Source organism: Anoplopoma fimbria, chromosome 1, assembly GCF_027596085.1.
Source record: "Anoplopoma fimbria isolate UVic2021 breed Golden Eagle Sablefish chromosome 1, Afim_UVic_2022, whole genome shotgun sequence".
Taxonomy (NCBI): domain Eukaryota; kingdom Metazoa; phylum Chordata; class Actinopteri; order Perciformes; family Anoplopomatidae; genus Anoplopoma; species Anoplopoma fimbria.
The window spans coordinates 8,908,451-8,933,974 of record NC_072449.1 but is presented as its reverse complement, the minus strand read 5'-3'; the positions used below and the strand labels follow the sequence as shown (position 1 = coordinate 8,933,974).

At 38.8% G+C, this 25,524-nt stretch overlaps 2 protein-coding genes across 2 annotated transcripts in view; one reads left to right on the top strand and one right to left on the bottom strand.

Moving 5' to 3' along the window:
- Positions 1-6,396, top strand: part of veph1 (ventricular zone expressed PH domain-containing 1) — a 63,336-nt gene extending 56,940 nt beyond the window's left edge. Inside the window, 3 exon segments of the mRNA XM_054626938.1 lie at positions 2,889-3,025; positions 5,124-5,177; positions 5,615-6,396. Coding sequence (XP_054482913.1) covers positions 2,889-3,025; positions 5,124-5,177; positions 5,615-5,797 — 374 coding nt within the window. The 3' untranslated portion in view covers positions 5,798-6,396.
- A 6,476-nt stretch (positions 6,397-12,872) lies between these two features.
- On the bottom strand, positions 12,873-23,607 carry ccnl1a (cyclin L1a). The gene is made up of 10 exons (XM_054604728.1): positions 23,256-23,607; positions 22,948-23,022; positions 20,972-21,081; positions 18,936-19,056; positions 18,721-18,785; positions 16,102-16,201; positions 15,886-15,990; positions 15,159-15,412; positions 14,856-14,954; positions 12,873-14,695 (listed from the first exon to the last, which is right to left on the bottom strand). Exons 1-10 carry the CDS (start codon positions 23,493-23,495, stop codon positions 14,218-14,220), a joined length of 1,647 nt encoding a protein of 548 aa, XP_054460703.1. The 5' UTR covers positions 23,496-23,607; the 3' UTR covers positions 12,873-14,217.
- Positions 23,608-25,524: the final 1,917 nt, after the last annotated feature.

The window sequence follows — 25,524 nt, the reverse complement described above, 5'->3', positions numbered from 1 at the left end:
GATTCGGGTCATTTGACTCTTCTCACAGTTTCGAAATCCTGTCTCCCTTGAAGCTCAAAATGTAGCACTGGCAGAGAAGAATTATTCAGATTCAGAAATAAAGAAAATTGATCTGGGTTATCTGACCACACGTGGACGGATCTAAATAAAAAGCCTAAATGCAGCAGAAATGACTGATGTTGCTACTGACATTTTGTGTCCTTGTCTCATTGTTGGACATAAGCCTGTCTTGGGCAGTTGTGCATCACAGTACTTGCCTGAGGCTGACAGCTCATCCAGGGATCTCGTTCCAGGTGTCCGCATCAAAGCAAAGAAACGGCGCGAGGCCCAATGATTTATTCACCAGACAAGTTTATTTCTGCACTCCAAAAAATATTTGTTAGATGATGCAGACAAGCCGGCACACCATAATGATGGGAGAGTGTCCAACTGTGTATAAGCAGTGTGTCTGTCTAAACAGTCTGACAGGAAGTCAATGTGCAGAGGAAATACACACACAAATACACACACACACACACACACACACACACACACACACACACACACACACACACACACACAGACTGACAATTTTAGAGGAATGTAAATGTTTTGCTCAGAGGATTGGCATTCAAGTAAATCATCAGTAAAATTTAAAAAGAAAATACAAAATAGTTACCCCTCATCCAGTGCATATCTCACGAACCGTTCATCTGATCTTCTTCTCGGTGTAATGCTGGTAACCCAAGGAAATGCAGTGTCGAAGTTGGTTAAATTTGGACATGCAACACGTTTAATATTAATGCACTTGTTAATAAAAGAAGAACAGCGTTCTTTGCAGCAACAGGGCTGCAACCTATTGAAGCATGTTCAGTTTAACTGCTGGATGCTGGATACACTAACGTTTCAACCCACTCTTCAAATTTTTTCATCTATAAAATGTCAAATCATACAACTAAGGGCCCATAAAAAGTTAGCAGACCTTGAAATAAAGTCTTCATAATGCTCCTTCTGTCTAAAAACTTAAAGGTATTGGATTTACAATTTTGTGAAACAGTCGACCTGTGTGTCATGTTTGGCCACAGGCACCTCTGTGAATCATCTTTCCAGCATGCCCACACATACACACACACACACACACACACACACACACACACACACACACACACACACACACACACACACACACACACACACTGATCAGATTGCAGTAATCTCTTGACTGCCTTACTCATCATCGTGGATACAAAGAGCGACTCTGTTTTTTCGTGGTCAACATCTGAAGTACTGGCACCGAACCTAAACCAGCCAAATCATCTGTGTTCTGGTTCGGGACCCCAGTCTCTCTGACACACAGTCAAACATATCACACAATCAGTGCCTGGAAATTAATCTGCGATCACTTTGATTGATCCGTTTCTTTCATGTTGGTCAGAAAAAATACACCCATATACATGAACAAAATAGATGTATTTAACTATAGAAACACACACACAAACACACAACTCTGTACTTGATGCAACTCAGTCCAGGAGGTTGGTGTGGGTGAGTGTTTTTAATCACCTTTAACCTTTTGGGAGTTCTCCTTTATCTGATCAGAAACACACACACGAATACATAAACAAGTAAGACAAACTGCTTTTGCTTAAACAGAACTGAGCACCTCATTAATGTGGACTGGAAGTTGATAAGTTCAAGTTTGTATCCCACAATTTCCTCAGATACAATTTCAAAGTGCTCTACGGTCATAAAACATTACAACTAGGAACTAAAGAAACAGGATGAAATTAAATTAAAGGAAATTGAGAACAGAATATAATTTATGATGTAAGTCTCTGAGCAGCAGTTAAACCGAGCAGATCAGCTGTGCTTTTAATGCAAAAATAAAGATAAAGATCTGCATTTTGTGCATTCACATTGTTACGAGTTCAGGGTCTTTATTGCCTTAATGTACCATACCTCTGCTTTTGTACTGTATATTAAGCCAGTTACATGTATTTTATTTTGCTGTCAGCCAATGTCCAAAGCATACCATTTCAGTTGGGAATGCATTTGTTATATCTTGCAGGCAGCCATTGGTTTCCATTAATTTCTATATGGCATGAATCTCAATCGTAAAATATTCAGGGGCCTTTGTGACACTTGGTGGTGTTTTTTAATGAACACTAAAATAAACACTAAATTTAACTTTACTCTACGTGAGCCATATTTGTCCACATGTTAAGTAGAGTAATGCCACTGAGTTTTTTTCCTTGAGAAAACAGCTTTCTCTTTGAACATGAGACAGGAAGTAGTCACATTAAACTGTGTGAAATAAAGAATCATTTTTTTACCTCTACTGAAGCTGTCTGTCCTCCAGATCAACCTTCCTTTTTGGTTCAAAAACATATTTTTATGCTCTGATGTTACAGTCTTGCTAGAAATTTAAATGATTACTGTAGACTAAAAGACTGGGGGGAAATCCAAATAGGAAAAAGTGGGAAAATAGAAATGTGTGAGTCAGATATAATAATACATTCTAACCATGTAGGGGGTTATGAAATTGTCCCATGGGCTGGATCAGGCCTGGCCTGCCCTAAGCTATAAAAATAAATTTGCACAAAAAAGAAATTTACTGGTTACTGGTTGGTTGCAAAACAGTCCACATTTTTTTATTTCACCTTTCGGGCTAGTTTATCTATTAACATAACTTATAACAGTACCGTTCAATGGCTGATTCAAGTCTCAGATGTCAGACCAGCTCATGAATGCATCGTATTGGCAGACCTTTCAGATAAATCCATTGATGGTCAGCTATAAGTAAAGTAAATGGGCAAAAATGTTTATTTCATTCTGTCGTTCATCTTTTTCTTTCTATTTCTTCCTTTGTTTCTTTCTCCCTCTCTGTCTGTGTTTGTGTTGCCCTCTAGTTGTGAACCAGGAGGGACAGCCTCTGATCGAGGGGAAGCTGAAAGAGAAGCAGGTCCGATGGAAGTTCATCAAGCGCTGGAAAACCCGTTACTTCACCCTGGCAGGAAACCAGCTACTCTTCCGAAGAGGCAAATCAGTACGTAATCAATGAAAACAAAGCCTCCTCACACATGGACACTGTACCTGGCCTCTCATTGAGAAAACCTTTATTAATATTTCCTAGTTCCGCGTGAATTGAATCATGATGAAACTCTGTATGAAACAGTGGAAATCACATCTCGTGATAAGCTCAATATCCCTAAGGAGCATTTGGTGAATCCGACTGTAACAAACCATGGCCCCGGTAAGGACTCTTGGGGGACTCCCAAGGCCAAAGCATGATGTTGCAACAACATGCGTCACTCTCAACCATTTGAACTCTAAGCAGATATCATTACGCACAAGTAGCCACCACAGAGCAGGAGATATTGCCTCGTACAGTGGGTGTGAGTAAAAGAAAAGACCATTTTCAGTGAAGCAAAGGTGAAGAGATGTCCCTACGGGCTGTACCAACACATTTTTTCCCCATCTTTCATGTGTTTGCTGGTAACTTACTGTAAGGTCGAATAAAGGCTAAGGTCACTGATCGGAGAATTTTTGTGCATTGGAAAAGTTTGTATAATCAAAACACTAAGCAAAAGCACCACCGTCAAAAATTTGTTCAGGTCAGAGGTCTTAAAAGTTTGCTAAAATATAGGGTAAAGTTTGATTTATTCCAGCTGACGGAAGTAAAATATTTTCAATCAGCTCATTTCACGAGAAAATCTGATTTAATTTTGAATACACCTCTGTGTAATCGTGCTTATATCCGGGGTTTATGGTGGCCATCTACAGGAGTGAACAATTAATTATAATTGAAATAATTTTCAGAGCCGACAGGAGATTGGGTGTCCTATGGATCTTTAGACATGTTTATACAATCAGCTCCCAAAAGTAGAGGGAGGCACGACATGAAAGAGAAATATCAGGAAACCGTGGGATATTCTCTGGTGGTTGAAATGCATAAGTAGATTTGAGCTCTCTTTTTTTTAACTCCTAACAATAGTCGTTGTGCTCCTTTCCAGATGGTATTGCGCTGCTCTGTTTTTGCAGCAGCCACAAATTGGAAAGGTTTTGAGTCTTTGTTCTCTGTATTTGTTCTGGAAGATTTTTGGTAGTCCTATGTTGTGAAAGACCTTTTCCCAAAAAGTGATTTAGATTTAGAACTGCAAAATTGTGTGGTTTCCCGCACATTTAATGATCGAGCAGTTTTGACACACTGAGAGGTTTGAGACTATGTCTTGTATTTCCCTCTGCTACAGCAGACTTATTAATTACTCAAGGATTAGTTATGGTGTGTTCACTTGCTCTGATAATCTAACATGCACATCATGAAAAGAATGATGAGATATTGAAACCAAACAAATTGGTTCTGTTCAGCAGCCAGGGGAAGTTGTACTGTTGTGAGTGCAAAAAAAAAGTAAGTGAGGTGCGACTGGTTTAAGCATTATGAGGCAATATCTGAATGGGCTTTTCTGATTAGGATACCAGCTGTCATAGGAAATATGGCTAAAATAAATCAAATGTCCATTTAAATAACTGCACGAATAAGCTGACAGGAATCTGCTGCGGGAAACATTAGGCCCTCGGCACAGCCAGATGGGATTTAAAACAATTTTGGAAATATGTTATTGAATGTTAATATCACTTACAGTCAGGTCCATAAATATTTCAACATTGACACAATTTTCATAATTTTGGCTCTGTACACAACCACAATGGATTTGAAATGAAACAATCAAGATGTGCTTTGAGTGCAGACTTTCAGCTTCAATTTGAGGGTATTTACATCCAAATCAGGTGAACGGTGTAGGAATTCCCGGACATTTTGAATTAGCAGATTAACAAAACATGACATAGGACACAAACATAACATTGAATACATTTTACTCAAGCAACATGCAGTTATTTTACTTTAGACATTTTACAGACTGGTACTGCTATTTTTATTTGAGGAAAAGATTTGAATACGTCCTTCATAAAAGTAAAATGCACAAAACGTTTTTCTTTATAATAAAGATTTATTTTGTTACGCCTGCATTAATTAACAGGTTGTACAGCTCCAGGTGATGTAGAAAATACAAAAACAATGTGATACAAAAGCTGTTGGAAAATGAAGTATTTTTAACTACTCTCATGTTTTGTCCACCCCACAGAAAGATGAGCTGGATGACATCCCTATTGAGCTGAGCAAGGTGCAAAGTGTCAAGGTAAGGAGTTATATTGTGATCATCACTAAAAAATCCTGCTTACAGAACCCTTTGGATCTTCACTAATGATCACAACTTTTTTGCATTGTCAGTTTACCTGGTCTCATGGTTGTGTTTTTTTTTCTTTTGATTTTTAAAGTAGGTTACATTGTCGTCATTTAAAGAGCTTTTGAAGTCATCTGATTATGGTTTATTGTAGTATGTGGGTGGATGTGAATCTAAATCCTCCCCAATAAAAGTTTTTATGATTTAAGAAGGTAGATCACATCCCAAAAACCTATTACAGCTGTTCAACAAATACATGAATTACAGTAAATCATAAAGAAGCAGGCTACATAAAGCCAAATAACATCAATCTAAAAAATGACAGCGACAACCATCCAAGAAGACAGATGTTTCAGTGTGAGTTTGCCATCCGCTTCTTTTTTTCTTCATAGGTGGTCGCCAAGAAGCGCCGTGATCGGGGCCTGCCACGGGCCTTTGAGATCTTCACAGACAGTAAAACATATGTGCTGAAAGCTCAGGATGAGAAACATGCTGAGGAGTGGCTGCAGTGCATCAACGTGGCCGTGGCTCAGGCCAGAGAGAGGGAGAACAGAGAGGCTACCACCTACCTGTGAGAGCAACAGCAACACAGTTAACGATCGAGGGCACATACAATACATACAGATTCATACATGCACAGACATACAAACACTGAGTAATTTTTTTGTTTTTGCTTTACACAAAGACATCCACTGCCAGAACCATAACTTTGTATCTGTTATCGGTGGTATACTCCAATATTCAAAAAACAATCCAAAAACTTTTTATGCAGCACTTTTAGAAAAAAAAAGTTAAATTAACCAGCAATAATGTGTATCCAACCAGAATGAAGGATGTCACTGTTCCCCACTGTTACACATGGACTCACTGATGCATTTACAACTGTGAACCATCATAAATTAATGTTACAGTACATACGTGTTAGAGTTTAATGTTGCACATGATCTTAACCTGACTGGATCATACAGTATGGACATTTCGACTGCCTCTGCTTGAGACCAATAACTACTGCGAGCTTCAACAACCAAACAAAATCAGCATCTGTGGAAACTTGGGATTTCTGAGTTTAATGACGCATGATGATTGAGATGTATTTGAAGCCAGAGTAGTATGTAGCAATAAAGACTTCATAGAAGCACAGACCTCATTAGGACTTGAAGCAATAATTAAGCTGAAGAGCATGATGGATGAGGATGAGGATGAGGAGCCTAATGGACAGCAGTTGGGAAAGGCACTCAATACTGGAATAATGTCTTTGTCTGTGTGTGTGTGTCCGTGTAAGAGAGTGAAAAGTATGACATAGCCTTAAAGGAATATTTCAACAATTTCTGAAGACTTTTATTCACTTTCTTTCCATAGTTAGATGAGACGATTGACACAACTCTCATGTCTGTACACTAAATATGAATATACAGCTCGAAGAAAGTTAGCTTAGCTTAGCATAAAGGCTGGACACCGTTGGGAAACAGCTACCTCTGTCCAAAGGTAACATAATCCCTCTGTATCTTATCACCTTCAAAGCTTACTGGTCAACAACCTATAGTTTGTTTTCTTACTCTGTACAACATCCAAAGTACACTTTTTTATTTGTTTTATTGGGGCTATGTGCAGGATTATTTCTTAGACAAGAGCAGTGACTTCCTGGATTACCTGGCAACTTCATGGTGGTGAATAATCTTAAGGAAATCACTGCACCCAACCAAGATATAGTCCCGCTCAAAACCCCCTGTAACATCACAACTTCTTCACCTATAGACAGAGCAAGACTGAAGGTTTCCTGGTTTCTAGGGTTTATGCTAAGCTAAGCTAACCATCTTGCTAACTTCATATTATTGTACAGACATGAGAGTAATAGCGATCTTCTAAAGCAAAGAAGCGTATTTCCCAAAATGTGGAACTATTCTTTTAATTTACATATTGTTTTTCTTGTGTCAACCCAGTGTTTTTAAATAATTCCTATCATGTTTTGGGTTTTTTTGCATTTATAATGTAATTTTCATCACCATCACAGCTTTTTTTTCCCAAATCAGCAGACAACTGCTCTAGTTGAGTTAGTTAAACATCTGAAATGTTTCCTCCAACATACAAATGCACCTTGTTTGAAGAAAACATTCCGACTTTATTTTCTGTTCCTGCTCTTGTACTTAATTTACTTAAGAAAAGAGCCCCCAAAGAGTTGGTGCAATTGTAATATTTCTGTTCTTTTGCAATCTCTATTCTGTATGAACCAAGTTATTTTTGGCTTTGCCGAACAAGAGAAATCTGCAAAAATGTGCTCCATGTTTTACAAGCAGCAGTGTCAGTTCAACTGTTGCTCAACAGTGGTGCTTAAATCACATATTTTTAAGAAAACATTGAATTCAATGTATGGTTTCCTTGTGGATTTAGAAACTGAGCCAGTTCAGTCATATGGATTTAATTTCAACTGACGATTCAGTAAAAGGTTTTTAAAAGCAAGAGACTGTGGTGATGCAGAAGCCTCCATCATGTTAAACTGTGAGATTGGATGAAGTGCAAGTTAGCACCTGACTGATAACATTTGAGCTAACATTTTTCTTCTTTACAACTTTTTTTGGAGCACTCTAACTCCCTAATGTTACTCACTAACAAGGATGGAGATGGCATGTCTTGCCCCCGTTAAGCTCTGAACTGCCTGCACCAGACAAACTTTCATGGTCGGCTGAGGAAAATCAATTATTGTGTATGATGTCTGATTTGATCTTTATCTGGATCCACATGTGTGGTGTGTGTCTGCCCACAGGTAGAAGCATTGTCTGTTCTTTGATATCAAATGTGCTTTTGGTTAGATATATAGAATCAAATGTTATATATTTAAAGAAAATACTTAGGTGGTATTAATCTTAACTTGTGTACAGACAAGCACATTGTCTTTGGTCTCACTCTGTCCTACAGCTGTAACCCTGTTAGCTGTGTACATGTAGTCATAACACTGCCTTTCCCACCGGTTCAGGTTACCACTGTTTGTACTATTTGCTGTCTCTGTGCCCGTGCCCTACATAGCAGAGCTAACCTGCATATCCTTACACAATATTATTTACATCATGCCCCTCATCACAATTGTATTCGCTTTCTGCTTTTTTATTTTACTATTGACCTACATACACAGATGGCTATGCACCAGAGTGATTTCTCCAACAAACACTGCAATAAATGTTTTTTTAATGTAACATAATTGTTACTTATTCTATCCAATTCCAGTTCTTAATTCTTTTTCCTTACTTGTACCTTGGCTCTAGAGAGAGCAATGCCGGTCTGTCTGTCAGTTTTTCCTCCACTTTGGTCCTGACTGAAGTAGCTCAACAACTATTAGATTAATTTCGTACTGAAATTCATGGTCCCCAGGGAATGAATCCCTCTGCTAGCGCCACCATCAGGTTGACATTAAAGGTTTAAGGTGGAATCAGATTCACTACAGACATTCCTAACATATGTCCCCCTCAGGATAGGGTGACCGTATATTTTCAAACCCCCAAACCGGGACCCTTAAGTTTACTACATGTGTGCACACATTTATGTGCTTATACATGCACCTATAGATATTTTCATAAGGAAGGGAGACATTTATTTCAGCGCTTAGCACATCTACCAAGTTCACCTTTAAACTTCATGGAACATGAATTATGTTTTTTCTTCCACAATCTACCAAAACATAGGAGTTTATTTAAAAGTGTAGAATAACACAACATAAAACGCAAGGATTGCATAGGTGCAGCGGCTTCGGGGCTTAGAGAAGGGTAAATTGAATTTCAGCTACTTTCCTTTTAATGAAATACATTTTTAGGCAGCTGTGTAAATACACTGTGGATATATTCTGTAGCATCTATCTGTCTGTCTGTCTGTCTGTCTGTCTGTCTGTCTGTCTGTCTGTCTGTCTGTCTGTCGTCTCACACTTGTGAGAAGTGAGCTGGTATTTTTACTACTTTAAGGCGCAAAGAGATTCCATTTGCAGATGAGATGATGGAAACAATACTGTAGATTTCAACAAACACAAACTGTATATGTGAGGATGAATGAGTGTTACATTTTCTGAATGTATAAAAACATTTTTGAGCCTTGTGTAAAGAATCGTAGGAAAGGCTTTTTACTTATGTTGAGTAGAGTTTTAATTACTTTTGATTTATATTTGATTTTTCATATAAGGTCAATATTTATTTTTAAAGCTGTATTGTAACACTTCAATGATGTCTAGAAAGGCTACTGAAACAATGAATGTCGCTTCTGTCTTCCCCTTCCTCCTACATTGTGTTTATATTACTATGAATTAATACTGCAAACAAATGAATGCTGTATTTTATTGACAGTTTAACTGATATTGTTATGGATTGTATATTTGCTTGTTGCATGTCTGACACTGCCTTCTTTTTCCCCGACAGAATTGTACAATAAATCTTTTCTAGTGAAATATCCCAAATCCCCCTTTCTCTCGCTGTGTGTCTTTCCACTCTTCGTCACTTGAAGTAAAATGAATATATATTTTATACAAAAGATTTTTGAAGAATTAAAATAATTGTTTCCTGGAGCTTCACAAGAAGTAAAGGAAAAAATGATTTGAACAGAGTGAGGATTGTTTTTGTGCAAGACCAGCTTCAGCTAATGTTGTTCCACTGAATTCCCTTACTGGCTGACTCATTGAGCCTTGCCCACAGTGATAGTGATCCTCTAGCCAAAACCTCCTTACTGTTACTTCAGTGCTCTCCTAAGAGAATATACACACACAAACACTGGCAGCATTATGGTAAAATGATTCCATATGCCCATGAATTCAACCAAAGCATTCCTTCGTATATAAGTGTATCTTGGTACTATTTTTGCAATCAAAAGAGGTTTCTCTGAGTCTAAACCCTTAGGATTTGATCCCTCTCCGGCAATCAGTCTGTTGTGATCATTTCACACATCCGCTAATGTGAGGCTCACAGAGACGATGACTTGACATTTGTAAACTCTCAAGTTTCCATTTCAAGCATTCAAAAGCGCTTCAAGAGACACATTTGTTGCACAAGAAATTGAAAGTATGCAGACCAGCTAAATCACAAACTTTAGAGGATGACTCAGTGTGAAATATTATGGACCCTTGGAAATAAGTAGTGATTGTATGAGTGAATTATATTTGACACATTTTTGGGAATTGGTCCTTCAATTCTGCATTGTTAACACCAGAAAACACCAAACCTCTTAGAGCTATTCGAGTTTTAGTTGGAACATTAAGTACCAACTGTTGACTGAAAACTTTTGGATAGTTTTTTGCCTTTATGTTCATACTGTGATCAGCTACCTGTACAATGATGTTTTAATGATATTTTCTATAGCGTATAATGTTATGTTGTATGTTGAAAAGAGTAAACAATAGTCAATGTAAAGAAAGTTGAAAAAAAGCCATGTCGAAAGAAATCAATAAAAAAGTCTTAGAATAGTGTCGAAAAGAATATAGTATAGCATGTTGAAACAAGACATAAAAAGTCATAGTATAGCATGTCGAAAAAAGTCATAAGAAAGTCATCGTACAGCATGTCGAAAAAAAAGTATCATAAAAAAGTCATAGTATGAAAAAAGTCATGAATCGAAAAAAGTCATAGAATAACATGTTGAAAAAAGTCATAGAATAGCATTTCGAAAAAAGTCATAAAAAAGTCATAGTATAGCATGTCGAAAAAAGTCATAGTATAGCATGTCGAAAAAAAAAATGTCATAAAAAAAGTCATAGTATAGCATGTCGAAAAAAGTCAAAAAAAAGTCATAGTATAGCATGTGAAAAAAGTCATAAAAAAGTCATAGTATATCATGTCGAAAAAAGTCATAAAAAAGTCATAGTATAGTATGTTGAAAAAAGTCAAAAAAGTCATAGTATAGCATGTTGAAAAAAGTCATAAAAAAGTCATCGTATAGCATGTCGAAAAAAGTCATAGTATAGCATGTCGAAAAAAGTCATAAAAAAGTCATAGTATAGCATGTTGAAAAAAGTCATAAAAAAGTCATAGTATAGCATGTTGAAAAAAGTCATAGAATAGCATTTCGAAAAAAGTCATAAAAAGTCATAGTATATCACGTCGAAAAAAGTCATAAGAAAGTCATAGTATAGCATGTCGAAAAAAGTCATAGTATAGCATGTCGAAAAAAGTCATAAAAAAGTAATTGTATAGCATGTTGAAAAAAGTCATGGTATAACATGTCGAAAAAAAGTCATAAAAAGTCATAGTAAAGCATGTTGAAAATAGTCATAGTATAGCATGTTGAAAATAGTCATAGAATAGCATTTTGAAAGAAGTCATAAAAAAGTCATAGTATATCATGTCGAAAAAAGTCATAAGAAAGTCATAGTATAGTAAGTCGAAAGAAGTCATAAAAAAGTCATAGTATAACATGTCATAAAAAGGTCATCGTATAGCATGTTGAAAAAGGTCACAGTATAGCATGTCGAAAAAAGTCATAAAAAAGTCATAGTATAGTATGTCATAAAAAGATCATTGTATATTATGTTGAAAAAAGTCATAAAAAAGTCATAGTATAGCCTGTTGAAAAAAGTCATAAAAAAGTCATAGTATATATGGCACTGTCGCCTCACAGCAAGAGGGGATCAATTCCCGGGCTGGACAACCTTCTGTGTGGAGTTTGCATGTTCTCCCCGTGTCAGCGTGGGTTCTCTCCGGGTTCTCCGGCTTCCTCCCACAGTCCAAAGACATGCAGCTTAGGTGCATTGGAGACTCTAAATTGCCCGTAGGTGTGAATGTGAGTGTGAATGGTTGTCTGTCTCTATATGTCTGCCCTGCGACAGACTGGCGACCTGTCCAGGTGAACCCTGCCTTCACCCATTGACAGCTGAGATCGGCTCCAGCACCCCTGCGACCCTTAACTGGATAAGCAGGTTACGGAAAATGGATGTATAGGATGTAAATAATAGTAATTGTATGGTACGTCAAAAAAGATTATGTTTGTGTTGTATAGTATGTCATAGTATGGTATGTCACAAAAAAAGTATTATAATAATAGTGTATTATGCCATAGAAAATGTTATATAAAAAGCTCATGAACGTGTTACAGATTTGTCAGGCATACATGTGGATGTCATGGTGTGAGAGTGAGCTGTATGTGAAGGTGCTTTAATGCGTATCATAGATGAGAGTGCTCCCCAATGCCAGTGTGGACTGGATTCCTGTTGCACAATTTGCAAAGCATCATCAGACGTTCACACGTGCGTGTGCGTCACGGGGCTTCTGGCAGGTTAAATTATTGTGCAACAGCAACATGAAGTACTTACCAGTGGAAGATGGGGGAACTTTCAGACAGAACCACCACTCCATGACACAGATTGAGCAGTAACAATTTGACTAGACTGCTCTAGGACAACTTGTATTAGTAAGGCTAACAGCCCCCTCTGGCTGTGAAAACACATACATAAGAATGTACCTCCTGCAATACTGAGCTTCACATTTAGGGTATACAAATCATGTCATGCGCACCATGTGGACTAAACTTTTCCTCTACTTATAGCTGATTTAAGACGAGGGCGTAGCCTCCCATTTGGTGATAATATTCAAAAACAATGTGCCTGTTCTCTTCCTAACACAACGTATACGTTAGGTTGTTCAGGATGATTCAGTTACAACAGTCACCAAATAAATGAAGACAATAGAATTCAGTGGCATAACTCATTTATTATTGAATAAAAATTGGACATGAACACGTGCAGACTAAAAACCAGTGTAACAAATTGACGATTCTAAACTTAAACTACTGCATCCCCTGCTGTAAAAAAAAGAAAAATAAGGAAAAACAAAGTCTATAACAAGTCAGCTTTTTTGAAACTGTACAAAACACAGCTTTAGCAACATACATTTGTCAAAAAAATTAAGATGGAAACAAAAACCACTCGCCCACCTGTCCCTTAATGTGCAAACATACTGATCTTCCTGAATGATCGCTTTCTATTTTACATTTGTTCATTCAATGGTTCCACTGAGCGGTTCGCTTTTATAAATCAAAGCGTTCACATTTTGTCAGCAGATATCGATCCATCTTTACACTGTAAATAAGTTTTGTTTTCCCAAAGTCCATAACTTTACATGTAAAACTAAGAACATAAGGGTAGGCTAGAGAGATGGTTGTGGTGCGCAGGGTGGAGGTATCATGGGAAAAAATGAAGAAAAACGTATAGTTGGAGAGGACAGGACAACAGGTCTGGGACTGATTGGTCATTCTGCATCGTTGCCTTCGCTCAACCACTGATCATGTCTCTGATCTGGGTGAAAACAAAAGTAAATAAACCTACAAATAGTCCACTTAATGCTGGTAGATATTGCTAGAGCCTGGGTTCCTCAGACACACACTTCCAATCTATAAAAAACACATCAACCACCTCTGCAAAATATCAGCTACAAGTGTGGATGAGTATTCTGTCACCCAGAAATGTGTAAATGCAGAAGGCATGTGTAGGATTTAGGCAATTTCAAAAATTGTTTCCATAATGCCACAGATGAGGCAAAACTACATTTTAAAAAAAACGAAACATTTTGTTACTTGACTTAGGCCAACAAAATTAAAAGGTTGAGGTAAATCAACATTCCTGTAACTGAAATTGTTTAAATGGTCATTATTAGGATGCATGCGAGAAACCCAGAAATCCAACTATGTTGGCATTAGGCTGGTCATAGACCCAAAATGAAAACAAACTTGACGTGTTCTCTCAAGCATGGCAGAGGTACAGCATTTGGCTTTGACATGTCAGCAATGTCATCTAACAGATTGCAGATATTTGTTTTACTTCCATAACAGTTTAAGTGGAACCATTGAGTCTTCCTTTAGAAGAATTTGCAAGATGTGACTTCATTAAATGAGACGACTAGGAGCCACACTGCATTCCGAGAACACGCCAAACCTGATCATGTTTTGAGTTTACTGAAAATACTTCGGTGACCGTCAGTCCCAGAGCCCGTTGGTGTGTGTGGGTGGAGGTGGGGGGGTTGTGTGTATGCGTGTCGTCTCAGCGGCGGTGGCGGCTATGTCCTGAGTGCCCACTACTGCTGTGGTGTTTGCTCTTGTGGCCGCGCTCCCTCTCCCTGTCCCTGTCGTAGGACCGAGACCTCTCCCTCTCCCTCCGGTCTCCCCGATGGCCTCCTCCTCGCTCGTGCTTGTGTTTCTTTGTGGAGAGGTCAAAGGAGCTGCGGTCTCTGTCTCTCTCCCGTTCCCTCTCTCTGTCCCGTTCCCGGTCCACTTTGACTGGAGAGCGAGATCGTGACCGAGAACGCGTGCGCTTCCTCTTGTGAACGGTTCCTCCGCCTCCGCTGTTGCTGTGGCGACTGCTGGGCTTGGAGTCGCTGTTGCTATGGTGGCTTGACTTGGTCTTGAGGTGGGGGAGGAGGGGTGAGGGCGGATGGCGCCGAGGCGATGGACTACGACTGTGAGAGCGAGAGCGTGAGCGAGAACTGTATGTCCCTGAGCGACTGCGTCTGCTGTTGTAACTGTGGAAGCAGAAGAGGAAGAGGAGGGAAATATTCAGCCAGTTCAACATAAATCTAAGTTATGTTAAGACATTGATAGCACTTTTCAAGAATATGATCGTACAAGTCAACACTTAGACCAGTAAATTAAGAATATTTGAAACATTTTAAGTGATCTTACTGTCTGCGAGCGGAGCGGGATCTAGACCTGGAACGTGTTCTTGATCGAGATCGACTTCCGCTCCTGCTGTTCCTCCCGATCTTCATGTCTTTCCTTAAGCTGAAAGAACCCAGTTTATAGTAGGCTTATAAATATGAAAAGACAAACACAAACACTGTGAGATAAGTGGCATGATAGACATCGCTTACTCTGAAACAAGCGATTTGCTTAATGGAAGCAAAGGAAAAGTATCGAGGAAAGAAAGGCTGTATAATGCTAAAGTACTCTCGCAATAAAATACTATGATGCGTGTTTGATTCTTACCCGTTGTGTGGACTCTTGTTGACCTGAGTCCGGCTCTCTGACTCCTTCTTCACTGGTTTCAGGGTCTGGGGGTTTGGGGACTTCTCCTCCACCTTTGCCACATTTGGGGAACAGGGCTTGGAAGCAGGAGAGAAGCCGCCCATCGTCAACAACGCAGGGGTTCCATCCGGGTTCAGGCCTTTAGCTTTCAGCTTGACCTCAGCCAAGAACACCTTCCTTCGCTCCACCTCCTTCTCCAGGTGGTCATAGTTGGGCTAGGGAAGAAACCGCACTCAGTCAGTTTACACATAGACAACACTGGCTACTGTGAGGAGGCAGTTTTTCATTAAGCCGTCCTTTTATTTTCCATTTCAGTCTTTAATACCCGTTAACAGCTGTTGTTGACACTATGCTGTCGTTAAAATACCTGGCAGAGGCGAGGCAACCCGGACCGGCAGTGACATTGGCGGCACTCCCAACCAGTAAGACCATAATCACTGTCATTGACTAACGTTCTTACACGCAATGCACTAAGTGACGTTAAATCTTTTCAGTCTACTGACTAATAATGGTTGGTCAGGTCTATACTTATATTCCACCCAAGCTCAAAATGTCATCTAGGCAAAACTTGGGAATGTCATGAAGCATGCTAAAAACTTAAAATGCATTTATTTCCACAACTTTTAACTGCAATAGCCATACGGGAAGCCTAAATAGTGTCTACTGTGCTCTCTCAGAAAACGCCTACCTTCTTCCTGGTGTAGAGCTTGAGGGTGGTGATGCAGACCTCTTTAACCTCATCCTCACTGGCTCCAAACAGCAGGTACCAGTTCGGTCTGGATGGCAGAGGTATCTGGGAGACACGTGCACAAAAGGTGCTGTTATTTGGAGGAACTATACTGTATAGCTATAGAGGAGACGACGTATGTGAGAATGTGTTTCAGATAACCGTTTCTCTGCCTACCTGCAGAGCTCGAGCAGCGAGGAATATGCAGGCGCAGGCAATGGTCTCGGCTTGGAATCTCACAAACACATTCGTCCTTAGGGTGTCATTCATGTAGTTCCTATGAAGACAAAACAACACATAGAAACAAAAACATAGCATCTTCTCTACACAAAGCCACCTCTTACCCATGGCGTCATACTCTAAGACGTGTCACAGCTTTAGCAGCAAGTTGTTGCTGTCCGTCAAGTATCTGCAACATTTCTTCGCTATTTTATCAGGGCTTTATGTTTTTCTATTTTCTGATAAAGATTTAGATTTTTTTAGTTCCTTTTTTAAAACTTAGCTAAATCTTACCACTGAGAAACAACCTCTTCACCACACAGACATTAGCGGTGGGTGATTTCTGAATAAGCATCAACACTAACTGCTCACTGACATACAGGTTGCCGTTTGAGGATTAAGACAATAGAGGCACTAACGGCGTCAAATGAATCATAAGCCCTGATAGCAATAAAGACAACAGTTACACATTTGAAGTTACACAGTATTGAAGAGCGATTTGCATTTGGATCTGTAAAATTTAACTTTGTCCATTTCTCTCTGGGGCATCCATGGGAGGGCTGTATGTCACAGGTAAAGCATGAAGACACAAATGAGGAATAATCTACTGAAGACCTGCCAAGACCATTTTACCACACTGACCTTTGAGTAGCTAGATTAAGACTCATGATGATTGAAATGACACGTGGCGTTTGTGTGGGAGGGTGGGGGGAGGGGGAGGCATGCAGACACACAGGTTCAACACATTCATCCAGAACGCAGTTGCTTTCAACTGTTATATCTGAGTGAATAGGGAGGCACAGCATGTATGGTGGCATGCACGGCAGCTGGATTTTTGGGTGAGTCAGTGGCATGTTGATGTGATCAAATGATGCAGCACTGGTCTATTATTCTGACAATGGCTTGTTATACTCATTGATTGAGAGGCTGAACTACAAAACAGCAACCACTTAAAAGATTAAAATGAATTCTTTCAAGCCACGATTTAAAACGAACCACCGTCAGACCAATGATTGTCTTTGTCTGCATCCCCATTTCACTACAAGTTATCTAAATCCATGCTTCACTACCTAGGTTGAGTGAAATCTCTGTGATAGACAGATTATGTGTAGGTAGGTTGTCTGGGACAATAGATAAATAAGATTAGCCATGAAGAGTTAGGAAAAAAGGAAAGAAAACATCCAGGGTGTGAATCAGGAAAGTACAGGGTGGTGTGAGCATCTATGTCCTTAAGAAACATAGAAGTCGTAAAGACAAAAACGTGTGAGAACAGAAATATGATGGTTAAAACCCGATAAACTGGCACGACACTGATCCCATTCAGATTCTCAAGAGGAGCTACAACCAGCAAAGAAAATACAACTAATCAGAAAGCAGTGAAAGGTCTCTGAATGCTGTGTGTCAAGTTCCAAAGTTCCAACCATTCAAATGATATGAACTGCTCTACAGGAAGTTTCCCAGAAGTACATGATAAAAACATTGCCACACAGGGATTCCTTCCAGTCTGACCTGTCTTCATCAAATGACCAGGACTTTGTCATGTCAGTGTGAAACCGCTATGCTAACGCTACTCTAGATCACAGGTGGCCGCTGGATTCTGACTGCTGCGTGGGTGAGACAGGTCCTTGGAGGCAAAACCTGAGAACTGGATCAGCCTGTAAGACAGACACATGTCTGGACACCACGTAAGTTGGGGACAGGACACAGTATACTACTGTAAATATAAAAAAAAATAGGCAGGTTAACTCGTAAAAAAAAGTTATTCTGTTTTGGCAAAGTTTACTTCAGTGCTAGATGCAAGTAAACTAGAAAAAAAAGTCAGAAAATAACTGTTTAGGTAGCTACTTAGCAAAACTGGGTATTACAGTTAAAACCTTCGTAGCAAGACCAAAAAAATACAAATCCTTTTGGACACCCAAGAGAAAACAAGATGATGTTGGCTGTTGGGAAAGGCCCGCCCGCCCCCTTCAGTGAATCTCGGCATTGGGATTGGCTGTCCGGAGAGGGGCAGCCAGCCAATGGGGGGGAGCTTCCTGAGGTCATGTGGTTGGAGGAGGCAGAGTTCAGAGGTTCTTTATGTGACTTACCAGCATGGACTACCCTTTAATCAAAGAGTAGAGAGAAAGGACAAAGTTAAACCAAGTTCCATGGGCACCGCAAATCAAACAGACTTTACAGCAAAGCCATGTAAGGGCAGACAAGAGAGTGAGACACACCACAGATTCGCAATAAAAAAAATAATTTGCGCCATCAGAAAAAAAAAGAGGTGGAAGGGTTAAAATGGAGTGAGGGAACGTCGCAGTCAAACCTGGGCAAAATGGTTGTTGAATAATTTTCAAATTTGTGCTTAAGAAAACACGTGTGGGGCACTTGAACATCACTTGTCGGACAGGTGTCGTTTCCACATATGGGTTTGTTCCAAGATCCTGGCAGATAAATCAAGTGCTCTTCAAGTGATTCAACCATTTGAAACTCGTTCAACCTAATATTTAGCCCAGGTCTGGTGGCACTTCTTGCAGACATGACACAGGTTGCTGCTGTGGGGGATGGTCAGTGGAGAACTAGGAAGGAACTTACCAGGCCGTCTGGACCAATGTCTGGTTCTTCTCACATTCAAGGACCTGGAGGTACATGACGATGATCTGGAATCATAAAACGACTGCACGTTAAAAACACATAAACACCACCAGAAGCTTCATTGTCCAAGCTTCACTGAGAAATGAGAACAGTCTGCTAAAGCTAAACTACCCTGCGCAGTACAACTTGAATAGTTATGAGGGGCTTAAACTCACCTTGTGAGGATGCTTGACATGCACACAGAAGCCCAGCTCCTTCAGGACCCGCCGCTCTGCTTTGATGACTTGGTTTTTGGTATTTATGTAGTTCTGATCAAGTATCAATGAACTTGCAGTCCTAGTTCATAAAGGAATCAAAATAAAATAATGTTTCCCCCTTTGGAAATAAAAAGATAAGGAAAGTGCCCTTCTGATTTCTTGAACTCTATTCTTTTTTCCCGTTACAACCAACTCAAAGCAACAGGTCTAACTGTTTGCATGCCTGACAGTTCGCTGGGGTTTGAGTACTCCTGTGGTTCCAGTGAAAGCATATGGGATTTGTAGACAGCCCTCCACCCCATTCACCATGTGTCACATCTTTAACAGAAATATCACCTCAGACCATCGCCCTCACTACAACCTCAACACGCAAAACATTTCACAAACGTGGACACAAATATAAACCCAAACTACTACGACTAGATGTCACAAATCAATCTCACCTATTCCTATGTACTGTATACGCCAGTAAGTTAATCATCTGTTAATTAACCAAAACCTCTCGACTTTGTCCGTAGTACAAATACATACCCAGACAAAAAACGTTCACTGCCAACAGAATTTTGTACCAAACTAAGAATAATAATAATAATATCTGCTGGTTAAACACAGATTATTTAAAAACTCTACTAATGCAGACAAACAGATTTATAAAAGGCAGTTTTATAGCATTCATTGAATAACATCACCTTTCTAAAATTGATAACTTGGATTAGATGCATTCGGATCAATAAATCTGTAAACAGGCGTTGTGTTCGGCCTCACTATTTTATATCATATACTATCTATGGCATGAGGTACATGTTACAATAAGAGAATAGAACTTAATACACTTCCAACATTTGTCAGTAGAATTCAGCATCTTTAGAAACAATCAAAATCCAGTATTCTGATGTCTCAAATAAGAAAATTACATGTGAATACTGTCATGCTAAAAACCCACATGCATGGCAATATTATCTGTGTGATGTCCATTATATAATATGACCAACAGTCCAAATCCACATCTAAACAACAGACTTGCTACAAGTGCATCATGGTTACTGTTACACTCAATGCCGATTCAAATTCACGACAGATAATGCCAATCTATTAAAGCTACAGTGCATGCACTGACCCTCAACAAAAACATAAACCGCCTGGACTAGAAGTCTTCAATTTATTACTCTAACGTCAACAAACAAGGTGATATTTCTATTAAAGCCATGGGTTGGCAAACAGTTGGTGAATGGGGTTTTACTCTTAAAGCACAAACAAAATGCACGGTGAAGAGCATTCAGTGAAGAAGACTACGTTACCCAATGGTCCGCAGATTGACGGACTGATACCCAAAGCTTAAGATTGAACCACAGGAGTCCTCAAGCCGCCCCGGGGGCCAAGGACCTTCGGCCAACCTGTCTTCCCCGATCCCAGTGCCCCGCGGTGGTTCAGACCACGGGCGTCTCCCACAGGAGGGGTGGGGTGGCCCTGGGGGAGGAGAGACCCCCTTGCATCATGGTTGTCATGCCGACTGCTTCATCTTACGTACCATTCCACATCACCCAGGCTTTGGTAAATGTAGCTGGTCGCTGTTAGTTGGTTGCAAGGGAAAAAAGAAGCCAAGTTAATTCCAATGTCTATATTATGGACATGAACAGAGTTCTATGAAGACTAAGGCACACGCCAATTAAGCCGTGGTGCCTTGTCTTACAAAGCACGCCAATTTTTTACGTGAGTTTGTCAAGATATCAATTTCAGTGTAATGTCAAACTCAGGCGTTATATGTAGACAGTTACATGTCTGAAACTACCAGTGAAGCGGAAACTGAAAAGTTTTAAAATGGTTTAGAGTACATGGATAAACAGAAGAGCACTTTCACAGCGAAAAACATTTCATCATAATACAACATTATATTGGATAAATCCAAAATACCAATGCAATGCAACATAATGCATGTACACAAAAACATTTATCATTTGCCAAAATAGAAGACTGGATTCAATGTCGATACTTACTTTTTGCCTCTGATCTGTCTCAGATGGTGAAAAACGTTTATGACGTCTCGTATTCGTCTTGGTGCTTCCTCAATTTTGGAGGCCAAGTTGATACAAGCCATAGCAACAATCTGGAAAGAAGATGATTGAAACAAACGATTGGAAGACAGGGTTCAATAACCTAAAGGCATGCATCTAGAGAGCACACATATTTAAAAAATATACCAATGAAGAGACACAAAAGTATCAACAATCAAGAAATGTTCCCCATTTAGCCTGTGTGTACTATTTCACCGACCAAAATACTTGTATATTATGCACGTCCTCCCCTAGAGAACAGGAATACGAACACCGACTGCTTGATAAGTCTTGATTTTAAGTATCTCCCCCCTCATTTGGTCTTTTGGAATTTGGATAAAATTTGTAAGGGAATTTTTAGCCCTTAAGTCAAATATAAACCATGGCTGATCCTGCATTATTACCTAATTTTGATACATTCTATCAGTGGTTTCCAACTTTTTGGCTTGACCCATAATAATAAAGCAGTGTCCACTTGCAAACTCTCCTCACAGGGATTCCACCCACTCAGATTGTTTAATTTGAATATGTGTCAGTGGTAAACCTATCAAACAAAAACAGGCCGTAAAATTAAGATAAATTTAAATTATGTGGGAAAAAAGAAATCAATGACTTTTCTACCTCAGATTTATCTTGTGACCCATTGAACTGGTTTATATTATACTCTATTCCGTAGTCATAAATACAGTTGTTTTTTTCACCACCAAGTCACCTGTGAGCCTATATACTGCTGCTACTGTTGTTTGTTTCTTTGAATGTTGTATCTAGATACACAAACATTAGTTTTGCTGGTGTTTTTTGGCAAAGAGAGTAACTAACTTGCATAGGACCCCAAAACTCAAGTTTCACTTCAAGTCATTTGGTCTTTTGTCATTTGGATGAATATAAATTAGTAACACTAAAGTCAAATATAAACTATGGCTGATCCTGCATTATTACCTAATTTTGATACTTTCTATCAGTGGTTTCCAACTTTTTTGGCTTGACCCATAATAATAAAGCAGGGTCTCTTCATAGGGATTTAACCGCTCAGATTGTTTAATTTGAATATGTGTCAAATAAAGACAAAAAAATGAAGTCTGTAAAACTAAGATAAATTCAAATTATGTGGGGGAAAAAAGAAAACAATGACTTTTCTACCTCAGATTTATCTTGTGACCCATTTAACTGGTTTGTATTATACTCTATTCCGTAGTTGTAAAACCAAGTGACTTGTGAGCCTATATACTGCTGCAATGTGTGTCTGTTGTTTGTTTCTCTGAATGTTGTATCTAGATACCCAAACATTAGTTTTGCTGGTGTTGTCTCTGTTGTGTTTTTGGCAAAGAGAGTAACTAACTTGCATAGGACCCCAAAACCCAAGTTTCACTTTAAGTCATTTGGATGAATATAATTTTGTAAGGGAATTTGTAACACTAAAGTCAAATATAAACTATGGCTGATCCTGCATTATTACCTAATTTTGATACTTTCTAGACCTTTAATAATTTGTTTCCATCAGTGGTTTCCAACTTTTTGGCTTGACCCATAATAATAATAATAATAATAATAATAATAATAATAATAAAGAGAGTAATTGGCTTGCATAGGACCCCAAAACTCAAGTTTCACTTCAAGTCATTTGGTCTTTTGTCATTTGAATAAATATACATTTGTAAGGGAATTTGTAACACTAAAGTCAAATATAAACCATGGCTGATCCTGCATTATTACCTAATGTTGATATTTTCAAATATATATATATACACACATATATATATATATATATACACACATATATAAGTGTCCCCTGTTCAGTCTGCTGTGTACACTAGCATCTCCCTCTCTTTGTACAACGTCTCCACAATATGGCCGCCATGCGCGTCACCGCGACGCTCCGCGGCCTCGCAGCGCGGCCGTCGGTCCGCTCATCGACTCACCTCAAAGCTGTGCTTGACGAAGGACTTGGAGTAGAAGAACCGATGGAACAGCACTTGCCCCGTTGCCATGGCCACCTGCGGAGATAGAACGCCGACCGTTACACTTTACGGCTCTCTCCCCTGTCTTACGTAAGCGGGCCTAACCTTGCACAATGGAACGCCGCCATTTTGACTCCACCACGCCAACGATAAGAAGGCTAACATTAGCAACATGCTAACACCACCGTGACGTGCTTTTTTTAGAGGCCAGGAATTAGTATTATTATCATAAAAAACACAAAGTATTTATTATAACATATGAGGTGTACCTGGGGGAGCCGGAGGAGGATGCCGGCGGACTGGATCAGCTCACAGCCGAGGATGCGGAGGTCGGTCTCTGTGCTCAGGTCGAGGCCGTCGACCATGGACGGCGTCGGGGACAGAGTCTCCTCCGGGATGAGCGAGTTGTCGATGGTGAGGTACACTTCCGAGTAAACTTTATCCCCGATGAGGATGCCATCGTTGTTGGTGGACGCGTTGGACGACACAGAGAGGGGACCCGCGGCCATCTTCACCCGGGAAAAGGAGTCCGATTATCGGCTACAGCTCGTCCAGCCTCGACGGAGCAGGGGCGACTGACAAAGCACGTGACGTCACCGCCTTGTTGCTACGCAAAGAAACGTCTGTGCACATCCCCCCCCCCCTTCTGATAAAGTAGATCCTCGACACGAACACAAAAACTACAAAGGCTTCCCTCAAAACTTCCACAGTGTAACACACATTAAAGCTCTCACTCTCATTTGTTTATTTATTTATTTATTTATTTATTTATTTATTTATTATATTCCTTTATTGATCCCCATGGGGGAAATTCAAGTGTTGCAGCAGCTCAACTACACAGACACAGACAATAAATACACATACTATACAACTACACAGACAATAAATACACATACTATACAACTACACAGACAATAAATACACATACTATACAACTACACAGACAATAAATACAGACATATACACATACTATACAACTACACAGACAATAAATACACATACTATACAACTACACAGACACAGACAATAAATACACATACTATACAACTAACTACACAGACAATAAATACACATACTATACAACTACACAGACAATAAATACACATACTATACAACTACACAGACAATAAATACACATACTATACAACTACACAGACAATAAATACACATACTATACAACTACACAGACAATAAATACACATACTATACAACTACACAGACAATAAATACACATACTATACAACTACACAGACAATAAATACACATACTATACAACTACACAGACAATAAATACACATACTATACAACAAAATAAAGATAGAACAGGAATAAAAATGTACAGTATATCCACATGGGTGGGGGGGCGCCTGGTCAGCATGTTGACAGACTGTGGTCTCCGCTGTTTTATTTATTTATTTATTTATTTATTTATTTATTTATTTATCTCCCCTGTCTATGTATTGCAACCATTGATCACGCATTTATACAAATAATTTAAATAATAAACATATAAGCTGATTTGATAAAATAAAATAAAAATAATCCTTTATTTACGGGATTACAGCAGCATAGTGCAAATAAGAGACATAGTAAAAACTAATACACTGTGCAATACAATAGTTATAATGGTTTCTGTCTGTATATATAATATTTACGTTAATGTGGATTCTTTACTGTTTTTTACTGTTTTTTTATTGCTCATTTGCTTATTTATAATTTTAATCACTTATTTTTTATCTTGTTTTTTAAAATAAGATAAAATAATCCTTTATTAGTCCCACAGCGGGGACATTTACGGGATTACAGCAGCATAGTGCAAATAAGAGACAAAGTAAAAACTAATACACTGTGCAATACAATAGTTATAATGGGTTCTGTCTGTATATATAATATTTAAGTTACTATGGATTCTTTACTGTTTTTTTTATTGCTCATTTGCTTATTTATAATACTTATATTTTATATTTTTGTTACTATGTCTCTTGTTTGCACTATACTCTATGCTGCTGTAATCCCGTAAATGTCCCCGCTGCAGGACTAATAAAGGATTATTTTTATCTTATTTTAAAAAACAAGATAAAAAATAAGTGATTAAAATTATAAATAAGCAAATGAGCAATAAAAAAACCCCAGTAAAAAACAGTAAAAATCCACAGTAACTTAAATATTATATATACAGACAGAAACTATTAAAACTATTGTATTGCACAAGCTGCATGTGAGCTCAATTTTCCAATATTAAAAGTATTTTAGATGACCAATAATAACAAATAAATCCTGAATCAAATAATAGTTGTTGGCCAAAAGTGTGTTAATAAAACAGAAAAGGGTTTATACATTAACATTTCTCAATTGGTTTAATCAAATTGTTTTACAATAAATTAAATCAATAACCCAATATGTTTAGCTGCTTGAATGTCACTTCATATCGGAAAAACAAGCATAGATCTCATTAGATAATCTTATTATTGTAGTAGGTGGTGTGTCGTTTCCAACATTACGCGTAGGCATCAGCAGGAAACGACTCACCACCAACGG

Bases quoted from the DNA above. Each gene is read 5' to 3' on its own strand.
- ccnl1a (XM_054604728.1), bottom strand. From the start codon at position 23,495: ATGGCCGCGGGTCCCCTCTCTGTGTCGTCCAACGCGTCCACCAACAAC. The intron at 21,082-22,947 runs GTGAGTCGATGA...TCTTCTTTCCAG, and splicing joins TCGTCAAGCACAGCTTTGAG to ATTGTTGCTATGGCTTGTAT. The intron at 15,413-15,885 runs GTAGGCGTTTTC...TTTCTTCCCTAG, and splicing joins AGCTCTACACCAGGAAGAAG to CCCAACTATGACCACCTGGA.